We start from the raw sequence: 20368 nt of genomic DNA, 5'->3' as shown, positions 1-20368 counted from the left end.
CCACAAACAAGTGCCAAAAGGAAAAAGATCAAGGATCAGCAGACAGGAGGGGACAGGAGGGGACAGCAAGGAACAGGAGGGGACAGGAGGGGACAGGAAGGACAGGAAGGGCAAAGCAGAGCAATGCATATTAGCACACCCATTTAATCCCAGCAACTGGGAGGCAGATGAATCTTGCTAAATTGAAGACCATCAAAATCAACATAGTGATTCTAAACCAGCCAGGGCTACACAGTGAGACCCTGTAATAATGTACACATATACTAGAAATTTATTCTCATCATCTTTGAGACATCACAAAAATCACCTTATAGTTAAGATGGCTCTCACCAATAAAATGAAAAAACAAAAATTTTATTTCTAAGTAACAAAAGTATCTTGGTCCAAAACTATAATCACATTATAATAATCACATAATTCAAAAAGTGACAGTATAGTTCTATTGACATTTCATAAAATTTCATATTCAGAAATTTAGTTATATAAAAACCAAAGCTGAATTGCATCGTCACTATATTGTAATATCAGGCTATTGTGACATCACTACATTGTGATATCAGGCTGTTTCATCATCACTATACTGTGAGATCAGACTATTTTGACATCACTACATTGTGATATCAAGCTAAATAGATCTTGAATAGACAACACCTCAACATTCACCTAAGAAGGTCACTGATCCAATTCAGAGTCTGCCAGAAACACAAGGGTGACTTACTGTTAACTGCAACCCACTCGTTCAGATCCTCTCCCTCAGGAAGCATGACAGCCATCCGCAGGTTGCCACTGCCCAGTGTGGCTTCTGCATGCTTTAAGAGTTCATACTGGTGAGACCCCTCTGGTATGTTCTTCTTTGGTTTAAAAGTTTTAGAAGAGCGACTACCACTGTGAGTAAAAAAAAGAGGGGAAGGAAATACTTGATTATTTAAACACATACTATCAATGGAATCTATACTTATTTACTGAATAAGTCATCTTAAATATCTAAATATTAATAGGAATTCACTTTCAATACCCAAACCTAAACTATACTAGCTACATTAATCCTAGCAGTAAAGTCGTTACTGTAATTACTATGTTATCTACCTAAAATATAGACAAACTTCCTCTACATTCTCTAATTTAACTCAGGAGGGAAAAAAAAAAACAACCTTTAAGTTGTAACTAATCCAGCTCTCCACAATAAACCAACCACTCTGGAACTATAATCAACGAAAACAAACCAGACTGTATCTATGAAAACAAAAAATTATAATATTAGTAATTTTACCTTTTTTCAACCCTGTTTTTCATTTTAATACACAGAAGTGTATTAGCTTATAAGATGCAGATACACTTTTATATCAATAAAATACAAAAATACAAGAGCAAGGGGAAAAGTAGCTCAATGTTTTTCTACCCCAACTATGGGAAGCATTTGCACTCAATCTTAACACAGAAGGAATTCTGGGTAAATATAATAGTTAGTATGACTGATGTGATCAAATTTTAGAATGGAGATAGAGAGAGAGAGAGAGATATGTGTATGTGTAGTATATGTAACATACACATAAGACAGTCAGTCCCCATGAGTCCACATTTGTAGACTCAATCAAACAAAAACTGAAAATACTTGGAGAAAAAAATCTTTTCAAAACATACACAGTGTTTTTGCTGTCACTCTCTAAACAGTGTAATAACACTTAGACTATGGGAGTCAACGAGATATACGCTTAAAAGTCATGAGGGTAAATATATATGTGATAATCCTAACACACTTTATAATTTTTGCAGGATTCTGGCCCAATAAAACTTGTGGATACAGAGGAACAGGCAAGAAAGTGCAAATGTACACATGCATGGCGCTCGCGCGCGCGCGCGCATATGTGTGTGTGTGTGTGTGTGTGTGTGTGTGTGTGTGTGTGTGTGTGTGTGTGTGTGTGTGTGTGTTTACCTAACTAAAAATAGGTTTAGAAACAGTTTTGAGGGCTGGTGAGATGGCTCAGTAGGTAAGAGCACCCAACTGCTCTTCTGAAGGTCCGAAGTTCAAATCCCAGCAACCACATGGTGGCTCACAACCACCCATAATGAGATCTGATGCCCTCTTCTGGTGCGTCTGAAGACAGCTACAGTGTACTTACATTAAATAAATAAATAAATAAATAAATAAATAAATAAATAAATAAATAAATCTTTAAAAAAAAAAAAAAAGAAACAGTTTTGAAAGATTAAAAGCTGAGTGTAGTGGTACACAGCTTTAGCTCTCAGGAAGCAGAGGCAGGTAGATCTCTGAGAGTTCAAGGTTAGGCTGGTATACATAGTGAGTTCCAGAATAGCCAAGATTGCAGAGAGAAATCTTGTCTCAAAAGAAAACAAACAAACAAACAAACAAAAAACATTCAGCCACTTTAAGACAGGAAGATGAAAACAGAAGCCTTAAGAGAGCACACTGCGGGGCTGGAGAGATGGCTCAGCGGTTAAGAGCACTGACTGCTCGTCCTGAGTTCAAATCCCAGAAACCACATGGTGGCTCACAACCATCTGTAATGAGATCTGGCGCCCTCTTCTGGAGTGTCTGAAGACAGTTACAGTGTACTTACATGTAATAAATAAATAAATCTTTAAAAAAAAAAAAAAAGAGAGAGAGAGAGCACACTGCGGTGTGGCATTATAGGTTCCATGGCTTTTCAATCCTCAACCCTTTCTTTGACATTTAAACTCCACATCCCTTCCCTTTCCCCAAGGTACGGCTGTGCTTTTGACCCTACCAGTACCTGACAACCACCAAGGATCCTGAAGTTTGCTAAAAGTCTACCAATCAGCCCAAATACCAACTCAAGGGGTGGTATTATTCTACTGACACTCTCATTTAAATGTTGTCTCTTCTTGTGTGTTTAGCTAAAATTAAATTGATATTTCTCAACTCTGAACACATCTTCCCATCTTCCTCCTATGTCTTTACTTAACAGCTAAGGGATGGCTTTTACAACATTAGTAAGTAGATACTCACTCCTCCTCTGGGAACCACTCAATGACCTCCCAATGCTCTCAGAATAACTCCAAAGGTAAAATGCTGGAGACGGTCAAGCTGCACAACACACTGAAGCATTCACATTTTTCTTCACTTAAATATATTAAACACCAAATTCTCTAACCGGACAATGGTGGTGCACACCTTTATCCTAGCACTTGGGAGGCAGAAGCAGGTGGATCTCTGAGTTCAAAGCCAGGCTGGTCTACAAAGTGAGTTCCAGGACAGCCAGGGCTACACACAGGGAAACCCTGTCTTGAATAACAACAACAACAAAAAAAACACCTCTCCACTCCTCCACTGCTGGTGGAATTGCAAGCTGATACAACCACTCTGGAAATCAGTCTGGCGGTTCCTCAGAAAACTGGACATAGTACTACCAGAGGACCCAGCTATGCCACTCCTGGGCATATTATATGCCCAGAAGATGCTCCAATATGTAATAAGAACACATGCTCCACTATGTTCATAGCATCCTTATTTATAATAGCCAGACATTGGAAAGAACCCAGATGTCTCTCAATAGAGGAAAGGACACAGAAAATGTGGTACATTTATACAAATTACTGCTCAGCTATTAAAAACAATGAATTCATGAAATTCTTAGGCAAATGGATGAAACTAGAAAATATCATCCTGAGTGAGGTAACCCAATCACCAAAGAACACACATGATATACACTAACCGATAAGTGGGTGTTAGCCCAGAAGCTCAGAATACCCAAGATAAAGACCAAATGAAGCTCAAGAAGAAGGAAGACCACAGTATGGTCCTTCTTAGAAGGGGGAACAAGACACCCATGGGAGGAGATACAGAGACAAAGTGTGGAGCAGAAACTGAAGGAAAGACCATCAGAGACTGTCCCACCTGGGGATCCATCCCATATACAGTCACCAAACCCAGACACTATTGTGGATGCCAGCAAGTGCTTGCTGACAGGAGCCTGATATAGCTATCTCCTGAGAGGCTCTACCAGTGCCTGACAAATACTGAAGTGGATGCTCACAGCCAACCATTGGATTGAGCATGGAGTCCCCAATGGAGAAGCTAGAAAAAGGACCGAAGGAGGTGAAGGAGTTTTGCAACCCATAGGAAGAACAACAATATGAACCAACCAGTAACCCCAGAGCTCCCAGGGACTAAACCACCAACCAAAGAGTACACATGGAGGGACCCATGGCTCCAGTTGCATATGTAGCAGAGGATGGCCTTGTTGGACATCAATGGGAGTAGAGGCCCTTAGTCCTGAGAAGGCTCAGTGACCCCATGTAGGGAAATGCCAGGACAGGGAAACAGGAGTGGGTGGGTTGGTGAGCAGGGGAAGCGGGGTGGGAGTATGAGATAGGGGGTTTTCCGAGGGGAAACCAGGAAAGGAGTAGCATTTGAAATGTAAAATAAAGAAAATAAACTCTCCAAATCCAAGCAGCTCTAAAAGTCAATTCTTTTATCATTTATTCCTTTTTGCCTCTCATTGTTTTTCTCAGGGCTTCCAACAAAGCTGAGGCAAGTGTTGGACCACTGAGCTACACCCCTGGGCCTTCTCATCAAAATTCATCGTGAAAAATATACTTCACCACTACATTTTACAAAAGATTCTCCCTAATCTATATGTTGATCAATTATAAAAATAGCTCTCTCAGACTCCTATCGTTTTTTTTTTTTTTTTTAATTTAGAAATAAGACATTGGTAAGTCTGTCTGTATCTGTATCTGTCTCTGTCTCTCTCTGTCTCTCTCTCTCTGTTTTTGTTGTTTTTGTTGTTGCTTTTCAAGACAGGATTTCTCTTTGTAGCCCTGACTCTCCTGGGACTCACTCCAGGCTGGCCTTGAACTCAGAGACCTACCTGCCTATGCCTCCTGAGTACAGAGATTAAAGGTGTGTGCCATTGCCCAGGTAACACTCTCTCCTGTTTCCAATTTCCGTGTAATTCACACTTCCAAAGTCCAGGCAGGTCCTGTGTGTTAAGGGAAGGGATTCCTTCTCAAGCTTCAATGAACAGACCACGAACAACTTCATCAGCTATCTACTAATCTAGGGTTTCCCATTATCTGCTTCTGCTAGCAATGCTGCAATAGCATTCGATGTGTATGTGAAACATTCTTATGACAGCTATGCCACAGAACACGTGTAAATTTTGAATTATAAAATAAAAAAGTGCTTTTCCCCACAAACAAGTTATACTCTTCAAAAATCTAATATCCTAAGAGAATAGCTAGTCTTTGACTCAAAATCCCTCTTTTTAGTTCCCAACACAGCACCATACCTACCGAGAATTTAGACCCTTATCATCACAAGTACTAATAAGGGGTATTATATTAATAGTTCACAGTATTTCCCTGAGGCTATTACTTTCTAAATAAACATACAGAACATTCAGGATTGTTTTTCCTGAAACAACTTGTAGAGCAAGGCAGTGCAGTTTCTCTAAAAAATTTCATCTGAGAGATGCACACTTACGCCTTGTTATTTGCTGTTTTTAAGTTTCAACACCATTTTCTTTATCTTAAAATCATAAAAAATGTATTAGGTCTCAAAGGGGGAACCAATGTTGTTCCCCACAAGATACTTTTGCTATCATAACCTTTCACTTTAACATTTGCTGCTGAACAATTAACAAAGTATTTTCTAAATTGGACTGGGAAATCTTAAGGCTGAAGATAGGAGAGTTAAGGGGAAGATACTTACAGGGAAATCAAACCAGGAGCAACCAGGTACACACAGGGAATAAGATGCCTGTGTATTTTGACACTGAAGAATGTTCCAGTTTCTTGAAAATCAGAAGCCAATTAACCATTATAAATTTATATTAACAGTCTCACTTCTTGAAAATGAAATGATTTACTCTGACCTCACTTTTAAAGGAAAAACCAGATCTAAATAGTAGTCTATTGTCTTGAACTTTCTTAGCATTACTGTCTTAGCTCCCTTAGGTATACAGTAGCAATAACAAGGTCTGCCTTCCTCCTGAACCCTGAGGGAGGTACTCTCCTAGTAGTTTTCTCTGCTCTTGTTCTAAGTACAAAATTGGCATTCCTATAAACCCCCTCCTGCTGGTCTAAGTCTAACACCAGAGATTTATTTTAAAAAATTAAAATAAAACTCCATGAATAACTTGGTAAATAGTTCTACTTAGCTTCAGGCTGAGAACTCCTAGACAGAATAGTAATGGTGAAGACTAATAGTAATTAAAACCTCCTCACAAGCTTTGGCTTAAGAGACAAGAGAATATCCCTGAAGTTCATCTCAATGTGCTTCAAATTCAGTAAGAACCTGCCTCAAAGAATAATATGTGATTACTATTCTCAAAGTCTAGTCTCCACATGCATATATATGCACCTACCAACGCGTGCACTCACAGAGGATCTACAGTAACAGAGCTTGATACAGAGGTCACTATGAAGAATGATTCTGCTGTGTTCCAAATTAGAAATGTGAACTACAGAGAGAAGCTCTGTGGGACTTTTCATCAGATTACATAGGAAACAAACACTCTCTACGCAACTGAACTCCTCCTCTGCTGGCCTTTTACTGAGAATAAAGCAAGCAACAACAGGAACAGATCATCAAGCTACAACTCAGAGCAGAGTGTGGGAGATTACCACCTGCCTATCAGGTAAGGGTACCCTAGCAATGACGCAAGTATCCATTGGTACACATACACACACACACACACACAGAGGTATCTATGTTCAGTCTCTTACTGCTACCACTGGAAAGCTCCTATAAAAGACTGTAGTCATGAAAAAGAACACAAAACATCAAAATTACTGTGTTGGTTTGAATAGGTTTGGCTGCTAAAGAATCATCGTGTTTGAATGCGTGGCCATAGGGGGTGGCACTATTAGCCTTGTTAGAGGAAGTATGACACTGTGTAGGTGGGCTTTGAGGACTCCTATACTCAGGCTCTGCCCAATGCAGAAGATAGTCTCCTACTGACTGCCTTAGGATCAAGACTAGAATTCTTGGCTCCTCTAGCACCATGTCTGCCTGCATGCTGCCAAGCTTCCCACTATGATGATAATGGACTAAACCTCTCAAACTGTAAGCCAGCACCAATGAAATGTTTGCCTTCCTAAGAGTGGCATTGGTCATGGTATCGCTTCACAGCAATAAAACTCCAGCTAAGACAACCCCTAAATCACCAAATATTCCAAGAAAACCAATACCATGAAAGAATTAAACTCAACAATGTAGTAACTAAAGAAACTGCGCAACATGACTGAGGAAGACACTCAAAGTCAAACAAACTCTGGTTTCCACACCAGGTACACCCCCAATATGTACATGTGCATTAAATATACCCAATGTCTTTAGGAATAACAGGATATTATCACCTTCATGAAAATGGCATTTAAAAAAAAAAAAAAGATTTAAATTAAATATAAACATTATGCCTAGCTTTGTAACAAAATACCAAACTGTTTTCTAGCTTGGCTATGTCAGAGTACAGAGGATGAAATGCTTCTTTAACATGCAGCCAAATCAATAAGTATTGTCAGTAGTCGGAGGTAGGGGAAGGAGAAATATACTTTTTAATAAAATCGATAATGATTATGATTGACCAGCCTTGGGAAAATACCAATACACCAAATTATGTTTGAAATACGTGATTTATGAATTATGGGACCATATCTAAATACAGATACTTTTAAAGGCTCAAGGCTAACATACTCTTGACAAATGAGGAAATAAAATTCAATGAAGGAAGAATGGTCTTTTCAGGAAATGGTGTTAAGAGAATCTATATGCCAAAACATAACTCTAGACAAACTTAGCACCTTATACAAAAATAATTTGAGTTGGGTTACAGATTTCATGTACAAAAGGACTCCATAAGACTTATAGGAGAAAAATATCTGCAATCCTGAATCTATTGGGTGATAAGGTTCTAGATGCAAAGCCATCACAAAAAAAACTAACAGGTTTAATTATGAAAACTGTTCAGTGTAAGACAGCATTAAGAAAACAGAAGTGGGGCTAGAGAGATGGCTCAGTGGTTAGGAGCTCTCACTGCTCTTCCAAAGGTCCTAAGTTCAATTCCCAGCAACCACATGGTGGTTTACAACCATCTGCAATGGGATCCGATGCCCTCTTCTGGTGTGTCTGAAGACAGCTACTGTGTACTCATATACATAAAATGAATAAACAATTCTTTTTTTAAAAAAAGAAAAAGGAAGCTACATGCTCAAAAACAAACATTTACCAACTACATACAGTATAGTAGAAGATGCGAGACCAGGATGTACAAGATGTAAAATCAACAAGACATGCTAAGTGCATGGACCCTTGTAACCCCAGCACTCAGAAAGAAGCAGGAGGATCTCTGAGTTTGAAACTAGCCTGGTCTATATAGGGAGTTCCAGGACAGCCATAGCTATATACAGTGAGACCTTAACTCAAAAAAACAATGAGCTGGGCGTGGCGCACGCCTTTAATCCTAGCACTCGGGAGGCAGAGGCAGGTGGATTTCAGAGTTCGAGGCCAGCCTGGTCTACAAAGTGAGCTCCAGGACAGCCAGAGCTACATAGAGAAACCCAGTCTCGAAAACAAAACAAACAAAAAAAAACAAAACAAAAACAAAAAAAAAACAAAACAAACAAACAAAAAAAAAAACCAAAAAAACAAAAAAAGAGGCTGGGCCTGGTGGTATGCGCCTTTAATCTCAGCACTCAGGAGGCTGAGGTAGGGATATCTATTTTTAGCTTATACAACTAGAACTAACACAGGAGACAAGTAACATAGCACTTAACATACATGTATATATAGCATACATATATAGTAATGTCTCATTTTCAACTAATGTCAGTAGTACAACTGCACAGAACTACAGAATTGGATTGACTCTAACACTAACAGTTTACATGTCAAGGAAAGGACTGGAGAGATGGCTCAGAGGTTAAGGTACTGGCTGTTCTTCCAGAAAGACCTAGATTTGATTCTCAACATCTACGTGGTGGTTCACATTCATCTGTAACTCAGTTCCTGGGGTTTGGCTGCCCTCTTCTGGCCAACTCTGGCACCAGGCATATAAAGTGGTATACTGATACATACTCATACACATAAAATTAAATTAAAATTTTAAAAATAAATTTAAAAAGACTAGAAAGAATATTGAAATGACATCTAATGAACTGTGAAAGGGCATAAGCCAGGGTAAAGAGTTAGATCCTGAACAAAAAGCATGAGCATGTTAAGGAAGCAGCAGCCAGCCAGGATAATAGGAAGAACACTGACAAAGACAGGCAGCTTCAAGCAGGATTTAACTACAATATAGCTGCTCAGTGCTGTGTTGTCGTTCCCCCTGCTCAGAGTAATTGTTTCTTAACTATACCTGTCTGCCATCTGCCTGTAGCAGCCAGGGACGCTTGGTCTCAAACATGATTGAAATTAAATGTATGCTTGAATAGAGATTCTTGATTTGAGTTGTTGCATTTGCAGCATGGTGACATGGACCAGAAGGAAAGAGATGTCATCATGAGGGAATTCCGATCAGGGTCAAGCCGTGTTCTGATCACTACTGACTTGTTGGCTCGTGGGATTGACGTGCAACAAGTGTCCTTGGTTATAAACTACGATCTACCTACCAATCGTGAAAACTATATTCACAGGAGTCGATAGCGGCAGTTGATGACGAGATGGCACTCAGAAACGGCGTTGACGTAATTTAGGACGTGGAATCATAAGCGAAACAGCACACTGTTTGAATAAAGAGCGAAATTGGCAGAGGGGGTCGATTTGGGAGGAAAGGTGTGGCTATAAACTTTGTTACTGAAGAAGACAAGAGGATTCTTCGTGACATTGAGACTTTCTACAATACTACAGTGGAGGAAATGCCCATGAATGTGGCTGACCTAATTTAATTCCTGGGATGAGATAGTTTTGAATGCAGTGCTCGCTGTTGCTGAATAGGCGATCACAACGTGCATTGTGCTTCTTTGAGAATATTTGAATCTTGTCTCAATGCTCATAACGGATCACAAATACAGATTCTGATAGCAAAGCGACTTTAGTCCTGAGCTCTTGTGAGGAAAGGCATTGGCTTTATCCTCTTTAGAGTTAGACTGTTGGGGGTGGGTATAAAGATGGGGTCTGTAAAATCTTTTTTTCTTAGAAATTCATTTACTAGTTATGTAGAAATGGTTGTATTAGATGTTNTCTATCATTTAATAATATACTTGTGGACTAAAAGATATAAGTGCTGTATAAAATCAGCCAATTATGTTAAACTAGCATATCTGCCTTTATTGTGTTTGTCATTAGCCTGACTAGAAAGGCCTTTAAAGTGATTTCTTTTTTTAGAGAAAATTTGAATGCATTTTGTTGGTATTGTATTTATTCAATAAAGTATTTAATTAGTGCTAAGTGTGAACTGGACCCTGTTGCTAAGCCTCAGCAAGCAATCATCCTAGGTAGGGTTAACCCCCAGTAAAATTGCCATATTGCACATGTCTTAATGAAGTTTGAATGTTAAATAAAATTGTATATTCACTTTAAAAAAAAAAAAAGACAGGCAGCTTCAGACAAATGAAATGGTAGCAATAATGTAAAGCAGGAGACATGGTGGAAAGGCATGCTGACCTGGTGAGCTAGTGAGCTAGCAAGGTAAACAAGGACCATCTCTAAAGATGTTCTTGAGCCCATTTCAGTCTCTTAAGTGAAAAAAATTAAAAAACAAAAAACAAAAAAAAAAAAAACAAAAAAAAAAACTACAAAAAAACAGGTAGACACCAAATTCTAGCCTCTTCCTTTTCCTATTAAATAAAAATGGTTGCTAACCAGGCATGGCCTTTAATTCCAGCACCCAAGAGGCAAAAGCAGGCAGATCTCTGTGAGTTTGAAGCTAATCAGGTCTATGTGATGAGTTCAAGGACAGCCAGAGCTACATAGTGAGATTCTGTCTCAAAAAACAAATAAACAAACAAAAAGGATGCTATCAACACTAGAAACTAGCAAGCTAAGTCTCTGATACCCAATCAGAGATCTTGCTGCTTTGAACATGTGAGAGTTCTAAAGGTATTTTGTAACTGCTGTACACTGGCTACAACTATTTCACACATATATTCAAATAAGTTTACATAAAGCGTGTATAAAATTAAGAAACTTTAACCACTATTAGTGGGTTTGAAACTAATGAGTTAAAAACAACTATTAAGGAGTATATCCATTCTACAATTTTAATATTCTTAAGGGCAGAAATCACATCTTATTTACTTCTAAAGCCTCCCACCTTTTCTCCCTCTATCAGCTACCAATACTTTGGTTTACATACCAGAAAGGTCCAAAAGGTCCAATAAATGGTTCATGCATTGCATAATGAGATAATTTATAAAACAACCAAACAGAATTTTGACTATGGAAACAGTTCATGTACAAGGCTTAGACATTTCACAACAAGCAGAATGACCTTGTTTATAAAGACTGATTTATGTCTGTATACACTCAATCATCCAAGTCTCCCATTAACCCAGTAGAGTAATTATTTTTCCCTGTCCTTCACACAAGTCTAAAAGAAACAAAGATTAAGAATATAGGTGGCATACATTCCTACTGCTACAGATATCTTGCTGTTTCTAAGACCTTTCACTGGACACTGCTAGAACATAGATACCCATGCAAATGCATGCCCATTTTAAAAATCTGTATCTGTCTGTCTGTATTAAGTGAGTCTGTACCACTCAAGCCTGGAACAGAGGTTTCATTCTAGCCTTCCCCCATTTTCACTTTCTTGTCAGTACAAAACTTGACTGCCAAATTGTACTCATTTATTTGCTACATAGGTTTTTGACCCATCTTGGTTAACTTCCTTGTGACCTGGGCTCCAACAGCAATAATCAAAAACATAACCTTCATGTTCTCTAGAGAATTTCTTTGCCACAGCATTAGATTTAACTCCTGAAATAGTTGTTTAAAGATTCCTGTGGCAACCGTCTTTACTCAGAAGACTAATTCCATTCCCACTGTCCCTTCTTCACCAAAAACTCAATTTGCTGTGTTATTCTAGACTCTTAGGAAGCACTTTTGAGTCAGTGAAGAGCAAATTACACGGTTTGAACCTTATTTTGAGGACGGCTGCTATGCTCTGACTTACTGTTCATGATTACTGAAGGGGATTTATTAGCCAAAACTGTGAGTGGTTTTGTTGTTCTTCTCTGTGCTTTTAAGACTGGATCTTGCTGGGTAGTGGTGATGCACACCTTTAATTCCAGTGGTCCAGAGACAGAGGCAGGTGGATCTCTTTATCCCTGTGAGTTCCAAGCCTGCATGATCTACTGAGCAAGTCCCAGGACAGCCAGGGCTACACAAAGAAACCCTGTCTCAAAATGTCCCCATATATACCAAAAACAAAACAAACAAACAAGCCCACTTTATCTCTGTTGTCCAGCCTGGTCACCAATTCCCGGCTCAGGTCATCTCTTTCCTCAGCCTCCTCAGAAGCTGTGTTTAGAGGTGCATGCCTGGCTGATATTTCTCACCTAAAGTGAAATACCAATACAGCAGAAAATGTGTCTTTCTACACTTTTACCCCTACCATTTCTACTTACTTATTCTTCTTTTATACTGCTACTTCTCTTCCAAAAAGCTCAAGGTAGATTGCCAGCAACTACCAGGCAGCTCACAACCACCAGTAACTCTGGTGCCGAGGAATCTGATGTCCTTTTCTGACTTGTATGACACTGCTTTGTACAAGGTGCACGTACATACTTATAACCAAAAAACTGACCCACAAATACATAAATCTTTAAAAAGAAAAAAGTTAAGTAAAGTTACTGGATGAGGTGGCATACATCTATAACTGTAGCACTATGGAGGCTAAGGCAGAATCATTACGTGTTTGAAGCAAGCAAAACACTGTATAATAATGATGATGATGATAATAAATCAACAACAAAAGCTAGCAATAAGGCTATTTATCTATGAGATTATCCAAATAATGCCAGATATTGCTTTCCTTCAAATTCTTAGTTTCCTTCAAATTTAGTTTATAATCTCAGAAAAACCAGAATAACACTAATATATAGTATAATAAAAGTACAGAAATTATCTATCATTTATTGGAAATGCTGAGAATTGTTATAAAAAAACAGCCTCTAACAGTCATCAAAATGCTATAATATTCATATCATTGTTGCACATGACTATAATTTATAGAGTGAAATTTTTTTTTTTTTTTTTTTTTTTTTTGGTTTTTCGAGACAGGGTTTCTCTGTGTAGTCGTGGCTGTCCTGGAACTCACTCTGTAGCCCAGGCTGNGAGACAGGGTTTCTCTGTGTAGTCGTGGCTGTCCTGGAACTCACTCTGTAGCCCAGGCTGGCCTCGAACTCAGAAATCCGCCTGCCTCTGCCTCCCGAGGGCTGGGATCAAAGGCGTGCGCCACCACGCCCGGCTTGAAATTTTTATAAACCCAGAATCTCTAGTTCTCCCAATATTTCCTGAGAATTGTTACTAAACACAAACTTCAAAGGAAAGAAAAACAGATTACTTAGATGCACGGATACCATACATATGGAGTCTCATACTGCTTTCATTCTTAAGATATCTACCATAGGCACCCACAAATGTTATACACAGGGATAAGGGCCAATACCCTGGGGCAGCTGTACAACAGCTGGTGCCCAGGCCACAAGAAAGTAACCAAGACAAGTCAAAACAAACAAACAAAAAGCCCACTAGGTAGTAAATAAGTAAATGAGGACAACTGGAAGACAGGTTTTAAGAAAGTGAAGAAGGGGGGTGGGGGGCAACTAGAATGAACCCTATGTTACAGGCCTGAGTGCTACAACCTCATATAATACATACAGATGTTTTTAATGGACATGCATTTGTATGGGTATCTATGTTCTAGCAGTGTCCAAGGAAATGACTTAGGAACAGCAAGACATCTATAGCAGCAGGTGTATAGGACACAGAAACCAACACTAGGGCTGTCACCGACCAAAACTGGGACAATCTGAGCACCAAAGCCAGTAGTTTCAGATCCCAAGTAACTGAAGAACACTAGGAATCCACTTCCCTAGATTGTCCTGTTTGGGTACATGGTCTATGCACGCTTATGCACAAGTGTGAATACCACAGGACTTCAGTTGTCCTCTTACATCACTTTCAGCATCATCCTCTAGGCTGGCTAGTTAGAGAACCCCAGCCATTTTCATACTTTTTGTGTGTATACACACACACACACACACACACACACAAAACCAGTGCTAGGTTTTACAGGGAAGACTGCTGGGGATTTGGACTCAGGTCCTCACTGTTACTCACCAGACCACCCCAGGGTAAGGAGAATCTCTTGTGAACTATACCGAAGCATCACCTGTCAATTAAAAATGCCTATGGCCAATGAGCTGAGGCGAGAAATAGGAGGTGGGAGATCCAAGAGGGAAAGGGGGGTGGGAGGTCTGGAAAAGAGTCAGGCAAGAGGGAAATTCATCCTGAACTCTGGAGGAGACGGTCACATAAACCTGAAGAGAGGTAATTAACCATGTAGAAAACATAAAATATTTTAAGCAGGTTATATAAGTTATGAGCTAGTCAGGGAACAAGCCAAAGCTTATGGCCTAAGCATGAAAGAATGAATGAACGCGCCCTCACACACATACACACACATGCACAGATGTGTGTACACACACACACACACACACACACACACAAACAAACATGATTTGCTGATCTCTCTCCATGGGAACAGCTCTGAGATTGACTGAGACATTTAAATGTCTTCAGTCAGAACTTCAGCTATTCATAGCCAATAAATCTTGGTGGCTACAGAATCCTCAAGACTTATCATGTCATCCTTTCAAATTGCAAAGATAGAAATATATATTACAGTTTGGTTATACAATCCAAACTAACTTATAAAGAAAGACGGATGCCTTACTTTCTCAAACAAGTGCTGAAAATCTCCTTTTGCTAAATTGTGTACACTATACATTCCTTACATATGTCAATACAGAAATGTGAACTACCTGTAAAAAGTTTATACGTTCAGAGAAAAATAACCAAAAAAGCAGCCATAAAAAGATTCACCTTGGGCTGGTGAGATGGCTCAGTGGCTAAGAGCACCCGACTGCTCTTTCGAAGGTCCAGAGTTCAAATCCCAGCAACCACATGGTGGCTCACAACCATCCGTAACGAGATCTGGCGCCCTCTTCTGGAGTGTCTGAAGACAGCCACAGTGTACTTACATATAATAAATAAATAAATAAATCTTTAAAAAAAAAAAAGATTCACCTTGAGGACGCTAGAAGGATGCTGAGATACTGAGACATATTTATCCCAGCATCCTGCTACATCCAATCTCAGACTACCTCATTAGCTGCTTCACCAAACAGCTAGGTAGATCGTCCAGCATCACATATTGTTCCAGCAAGGACCTCAATTAAGCCCTGAACTTTCTCAGCATGCAGAAACTGGAAAACTAATGTTACAGCTAACTTTCTTTAGACTGACCAATATCCCAAATTTGGAGGGAGGGGCTCAAAAAGAAAATGACACCCCCAGGCAGCAGAAAGAAATTTCAAGAGAGTGACGACCCCATTCCCAAAGGCAGAGGTGGATGGTTTTGGATCATTCAATGATGGATGTTTGTTGTTGTTTAAGGGGCTGGTTACAAGTTGTTATGGTCTTGGACAGGGAAGAAACACAACAAGGGAGATCTCTAGCCTTCCTTCTCTCCTATCTAGTGATAGGAAGGAAAGGGGAAATTATAGGAATAAAGGGTAGATCATTGAATCTACTCTGAAAACTATAGAGCTACTACTAGCCAGAAATCTTACATTGGTATAGATCTTTGTATACTGATATGAAATTAAGGTTACACTTGTTTACATTAGTATGGACTTTGTATACTGATACAGATTTAGAATTATATTTTGTTATACCATACTATGTATACATATTTCAACTATTGTTTAATGTATTGTACCTATGCAATATTAAGTTCTAGTCCTTTTGAAATCTATTACAACTATTCAGGATAAGAAATGCAAATTAGTAATCAGACAATCAAACTCATTGTCAAGTTAGATACAAGTCTAGGTAATTACAATAAGATGTTTTCAAAGTTGAACAGATAATAGCTAGAAACAAACAATTCATATATCCTATGGATAGACAGATGGTCTTCCAAAACCTCAGATATCCACAGAAAATGGCATTTAAGGATGTTTTAGTAAACAAAAGGCTTTTTTGACAAAGAGATAGGTCTGCTCCTGGCAGCATCCCCCATTTTTCTTCAAAGATGATGAGCATCAAAGAAACTCCATATGGAGTTTGCTTCAATTGTGATAAGTTGGCCACTGAGCAAGAAACTGCCCTTGCTTCAATGGCTGACAATATGCTGTCCAACTGGATAGACAAATGGAATGCAGGGAAGTCAACTGCCAAGCTTTGCCAGGACAAGGTAGGCAAAAGTCCTGCTTCACAGAAAAAGGTCTGTCAGACAGTCTGAGCCAGAAACTGAAGATGGTACTCCAGCAACTCAGAATTGTTCAGTTATGTCCAGGCCACCAGCTATCTCTATCATTTCTCTAGTTTTAAAAGCTGCTTGCCTGCACTTCCTGCACACTCAGGTGATAATTACTCTTCAGGTCTCTGATGGGGTTGAAGACTAGATGGTTACAGTCTCACAATTAAGCTTAAACTCTTTATGATTTGAGAAAATGTTTTAAGGTCTAAGACAATATTCTTAGGTTTTTAAATACAAGTTTTGATAGGAAATGATTGAAGTACAGAACACTAAACTCAACAAGATAGGATAGGCAGTAGAGTACTTTCTTCAAAGTTGCCAAATACAAATGGACTGGACATTATGAATCTAATTCTTACCTGATGGTTTTCATAATCATTCTTATGGTATATAATTTATTATGTAAGACAAGGAACCTTTTATTGCACTAAAAAGGAAAAATGTAGAGAGACTCTCTTGTTTTCTGTGTGGAAGAATTACCTGTCCAAAAAAAAAAGGCTATGGCCAATGAGCTGAGTCAGGGTTAGAAAGTGGGACATCCAGAGAAGAGAGAAAGGATTCTGGAAGAGTCAGGTGAGAGGGAAATTCATTCCAAACTTTGGAGGAGACAGCTGCATTAACCTGAGAGGTAACTAGCTGTATGGAAGACGTAACATGGAATAAATGGGTTAACTAAGTTACAAACAACCTAGTCAGGAACAAGCCGAAGCTTATAGCTTATATATGAATCATTTATTCATATATCATATGAATGAATATGATGAATGAATATGAATATGAATATCATATATCATGAATCATTTATTCATATATGATTAAGGCCCAGAGTCGTTATTTCTGTGAACAAAGAGGCTAAGTGGAAAACTTCAAGGTTACACCCCAGCCTTTTTATTATCTTAGACTAAGTAAATTAGGAACAATTCTGTTGTAACCAAAAAAGCAGCAGCAGACTGTGTGGCTCCTCTCATGGCTGAAGGGCAAAGGGACAAGCAAGGCTGCTCAGGCCTCTCATAACAGCACTACTCATCCATCTCCCACAGGTCCTACCTTCTAATATGCACACAACTATACACTGGTGATTGTACAACTTTAGAGGAACAAAATATCCATATCTTAATACAAACTAAGCTTCCTTACAATAAAATCTTATATAAATGTGCACATGATGAGAGAATTAGAACTCTTGCAATCATTATAAAAATAATTAAGATAAAAAGCTAGGACACTAAAGGGAGGGAGTAAAAATTGGAATGAGGACAGAACCAGTTACATAGAATCAGAATACTTACACAAAATGCTAATTACAAGGAGGAAAAGGTAAAATAACAGCAAAAGATCCTGGCAGACAACTTAAACATCAAAACTAAAACACCAGTAATAACCAGGTGGTGGCACACACCTTTAATCACAGCATTTGGGAGACAGAGGCAGGCAGATTTCAGTGTATGAGGCTAGCCTGGTCTACAGAGCAAGTTCCAGGACATCAAGGGCTACAAAGAGTAACCCTGGGGGTGGAGGTGGGGGTGGGGTAGGTAGACACCACACACCAGTAATAGACAAATACACAGATTTCAACAAATGTGATCAGATGCCATAAGAAAAACAGAGCACCACTTCAGTGACACTTCTGCCCCATACACATAACCCATGTGCAAAAGGAAACATCAGAGAAACTGAAAGTGAGGGACAGTCTATAAAAATGACCTCGGTACCCCGAGGATAAAGGTCATAAAAGAAGACTGAAGAAATATTTTGGTTAAAATCTATGAGGCTGGCAACTGAACTTCTTGATCAAGCACTGGGTTTCATTTCAACACTACAGGGGACTGAAAGAGCTGTGTATGTGTCTTATCTGTGTGTGTGTCTGTCTGTCTGTCTCTTTGTATTTGTGTGTATTTGTCTGTCTGAGTGGGTCTATCTATGTGTGTGGGTCTGTGTGTGTCTGTGTGTTACTCTGAGATGTTAAAGTTACTGATAGGATCTCTAGGTACGGAACATCTGTAAAAATCTTTGAATAGTCGTTTTAAAGATAGAAAACTTTTTAAAAAATTTTTAAAAACTGGTTTTGGTTTTGGTTTTTAAGGCAAGGTTTCTCTGTGTAGCCCTGGCTATCCTAGAATTCACTCTGTAAACCAGGATAGCCTCAAACTCAGTGATTCACCTGCCTCTGCCTCCCCAGTGCTGAGATTAAAGGCTTGCACCACCATGCCTGGCTAAAATAAAATGTTAAACAACTCAGCAAAAGAAAAGATTTTATAGCTACAATTGGTAATTATCGTTATAAGGTTTAATTATTGTTATAATAATTATAAGAGTTCTAATTAATTTTTCCATGATTATTTTACAGCCTACTATCAAATTGGAGATATTATAAAAAGTCTTACATTCATTAGTGCTATAGTTTGAACATGGGCAGTATTCCCTGAAAGGTTGGTTAATTTGCTAAAGGGGCTGTTTTGGGGATGATGTTCTTGCATGGTGATGGAACCCTTAGCAGACATAGCCTCATAATGAGTCCCTGTCAAACTCTAGTCATCAGGCTTGCATGCACACCCTTTGACCAGCTGAGCCATTTCACTGGCCCAAAAGTCTATATGCACCATCACAAAGGAACTGACACGTCTATGTATGAAAAGAACTAATTTATCGGTGATAAATTATCAATTTGTAAAATGTGACAGAAAATACTTGCAAAGTTATACCCAAAAATACAAACTATAGTTATCTGTGAAGCTCTAGTTGTAAATGGTATTCTCTGACTTTTTGAGGCAAGGTCTCACACGTGTCACAGGCTCAAACTGGCAGTCTTCCTGCATCCTGGAGATTACAGGCATGTACCAGCATGACTACCAGGAATTTTTTTTCTTTCTTTTCTTGTTTTGTAATATCTCCAGTAAACTAATTTAATACTATTGTAAGAATGAGTTATATTGAGTTTTAAAGTTTCTCCTTTATCATCCTGATGTGTTAGTGACAAAGCCTTAGAAAAGAACTCCACAAGTACAAACATAGTACCTGCTAACAGAGACTATATCTGGAAACAGCTCTGACTTGAAAACCACCTTTTAAAAACACATGTTATATGAACTAAGGATTTAGGTCACTGATAGAACATATTCCTGGCTAGAAGGAGCCCTAGCCAGCATGACGGGTGGAGGAAGCTAGATATAAAACATAAACATGACATTGAATCAATTACAGACAAGACAGTATAGAATCATATCCCTAGATCCAGACTCCAGGGCTCAAATTAGCTGTACCATTTACTGACTACATGATGTTTTTGTGCCAATTTCCCTATCTAAAAAGTTGGATTCCTGCTAGTCATTTAACTAAGTTCTTTAAAGTACTGAGTGCCCAGGCTGGTGTCCCAGAGAACCCAGGTTCAGTTCACAGTACCCATCTGTAACTCCAGTTTCAGGGGATCCAATGCCCTCTTCTGACCTCCAACAGGCACTGCATGTGCATGGGTCACATACATAAACTAGAAATAAGTGAACTTTTAAAGTACCTACTTCTTGGCTCATAGTAAACATTCACAAAGTTGCTATTTTGCTATTAAATTAACATATTATAGAGTAAAATAGTAATGCACTAAAATCAGCTAACTCATTTGTTTAAAAATGAAAAATAGAGATGGTGGGTTAGACATAGAAAAGAGAACAAGAAGAGAGAAAAGCACATAAATATGAACTCAGACAAAATGCTGGATTTCAGCTGGGTGGAGGTAGCACACACCTTTAATCCAAGGCAGATCTCTGAGGTCCAGGTCAGCCTGGTCTACAGAGGGAGTTCCAAAACAGCCAGGGCTACACAGAGAAACCCTGTCTTAGGAAGGAAGGAAGGAAGGAAGGAAGGAAGGAAGGAAGGAAGGAAGGAAGGAAGGAAGGAAG

At 38.9% G+C, this 20368-nt stretch overlaps 1 protein-coding gene and 1 non-coding gene across 2 annotated transcripts in view; one reads left to right on the top strand and one right to left on the bottom strand.

Moving 5' to 3' along the window:
- Nucleotides 1-20368, bottom strand: part of Mob1b (MOB kinase activator 1B) — a 42901-nt gene that overhangs the window by 17410 nt on the left and 5123 nt on the right. The window contains exon 2 of the mRNA XM_021162219.2: nucleotides 719-885. Coding sequence (XP_021017878.1) covers nucleotides 719-885 — 167 coding nt within the window. The remainder of the gene's footprint in view (nucleotides 1-718; nucleotides 886-20368) is intronic.
- Nucleotides 9261-9389, top strand: LOC115031175. Its single transcript, XR_003836796.1, has one exon. It is a non-coding gene; the product is annotated as a small nucleolar RNA SNORA63 (small nucleolar RNA).

This window comes from Mus caroli, chromosome 5 (genome assembly GCF_900094665.2).
Source record: "Mus caroli chromosome 5, CAROLI_EIJ_v1.1, whole genome shotgun sequence".
Classification (NCBI taxonomy): domain Eukaryota; kingdom Metazoa; phylum Chordata; class Mammalia; order Rodentia; family Muridae; genus Mus; species Mus caroli.
The sequence above is the reverse complement of the archived record's forward strand: the minus strand, read 5'-3'. Positions and strand labels throughout refer to the sequence as shown.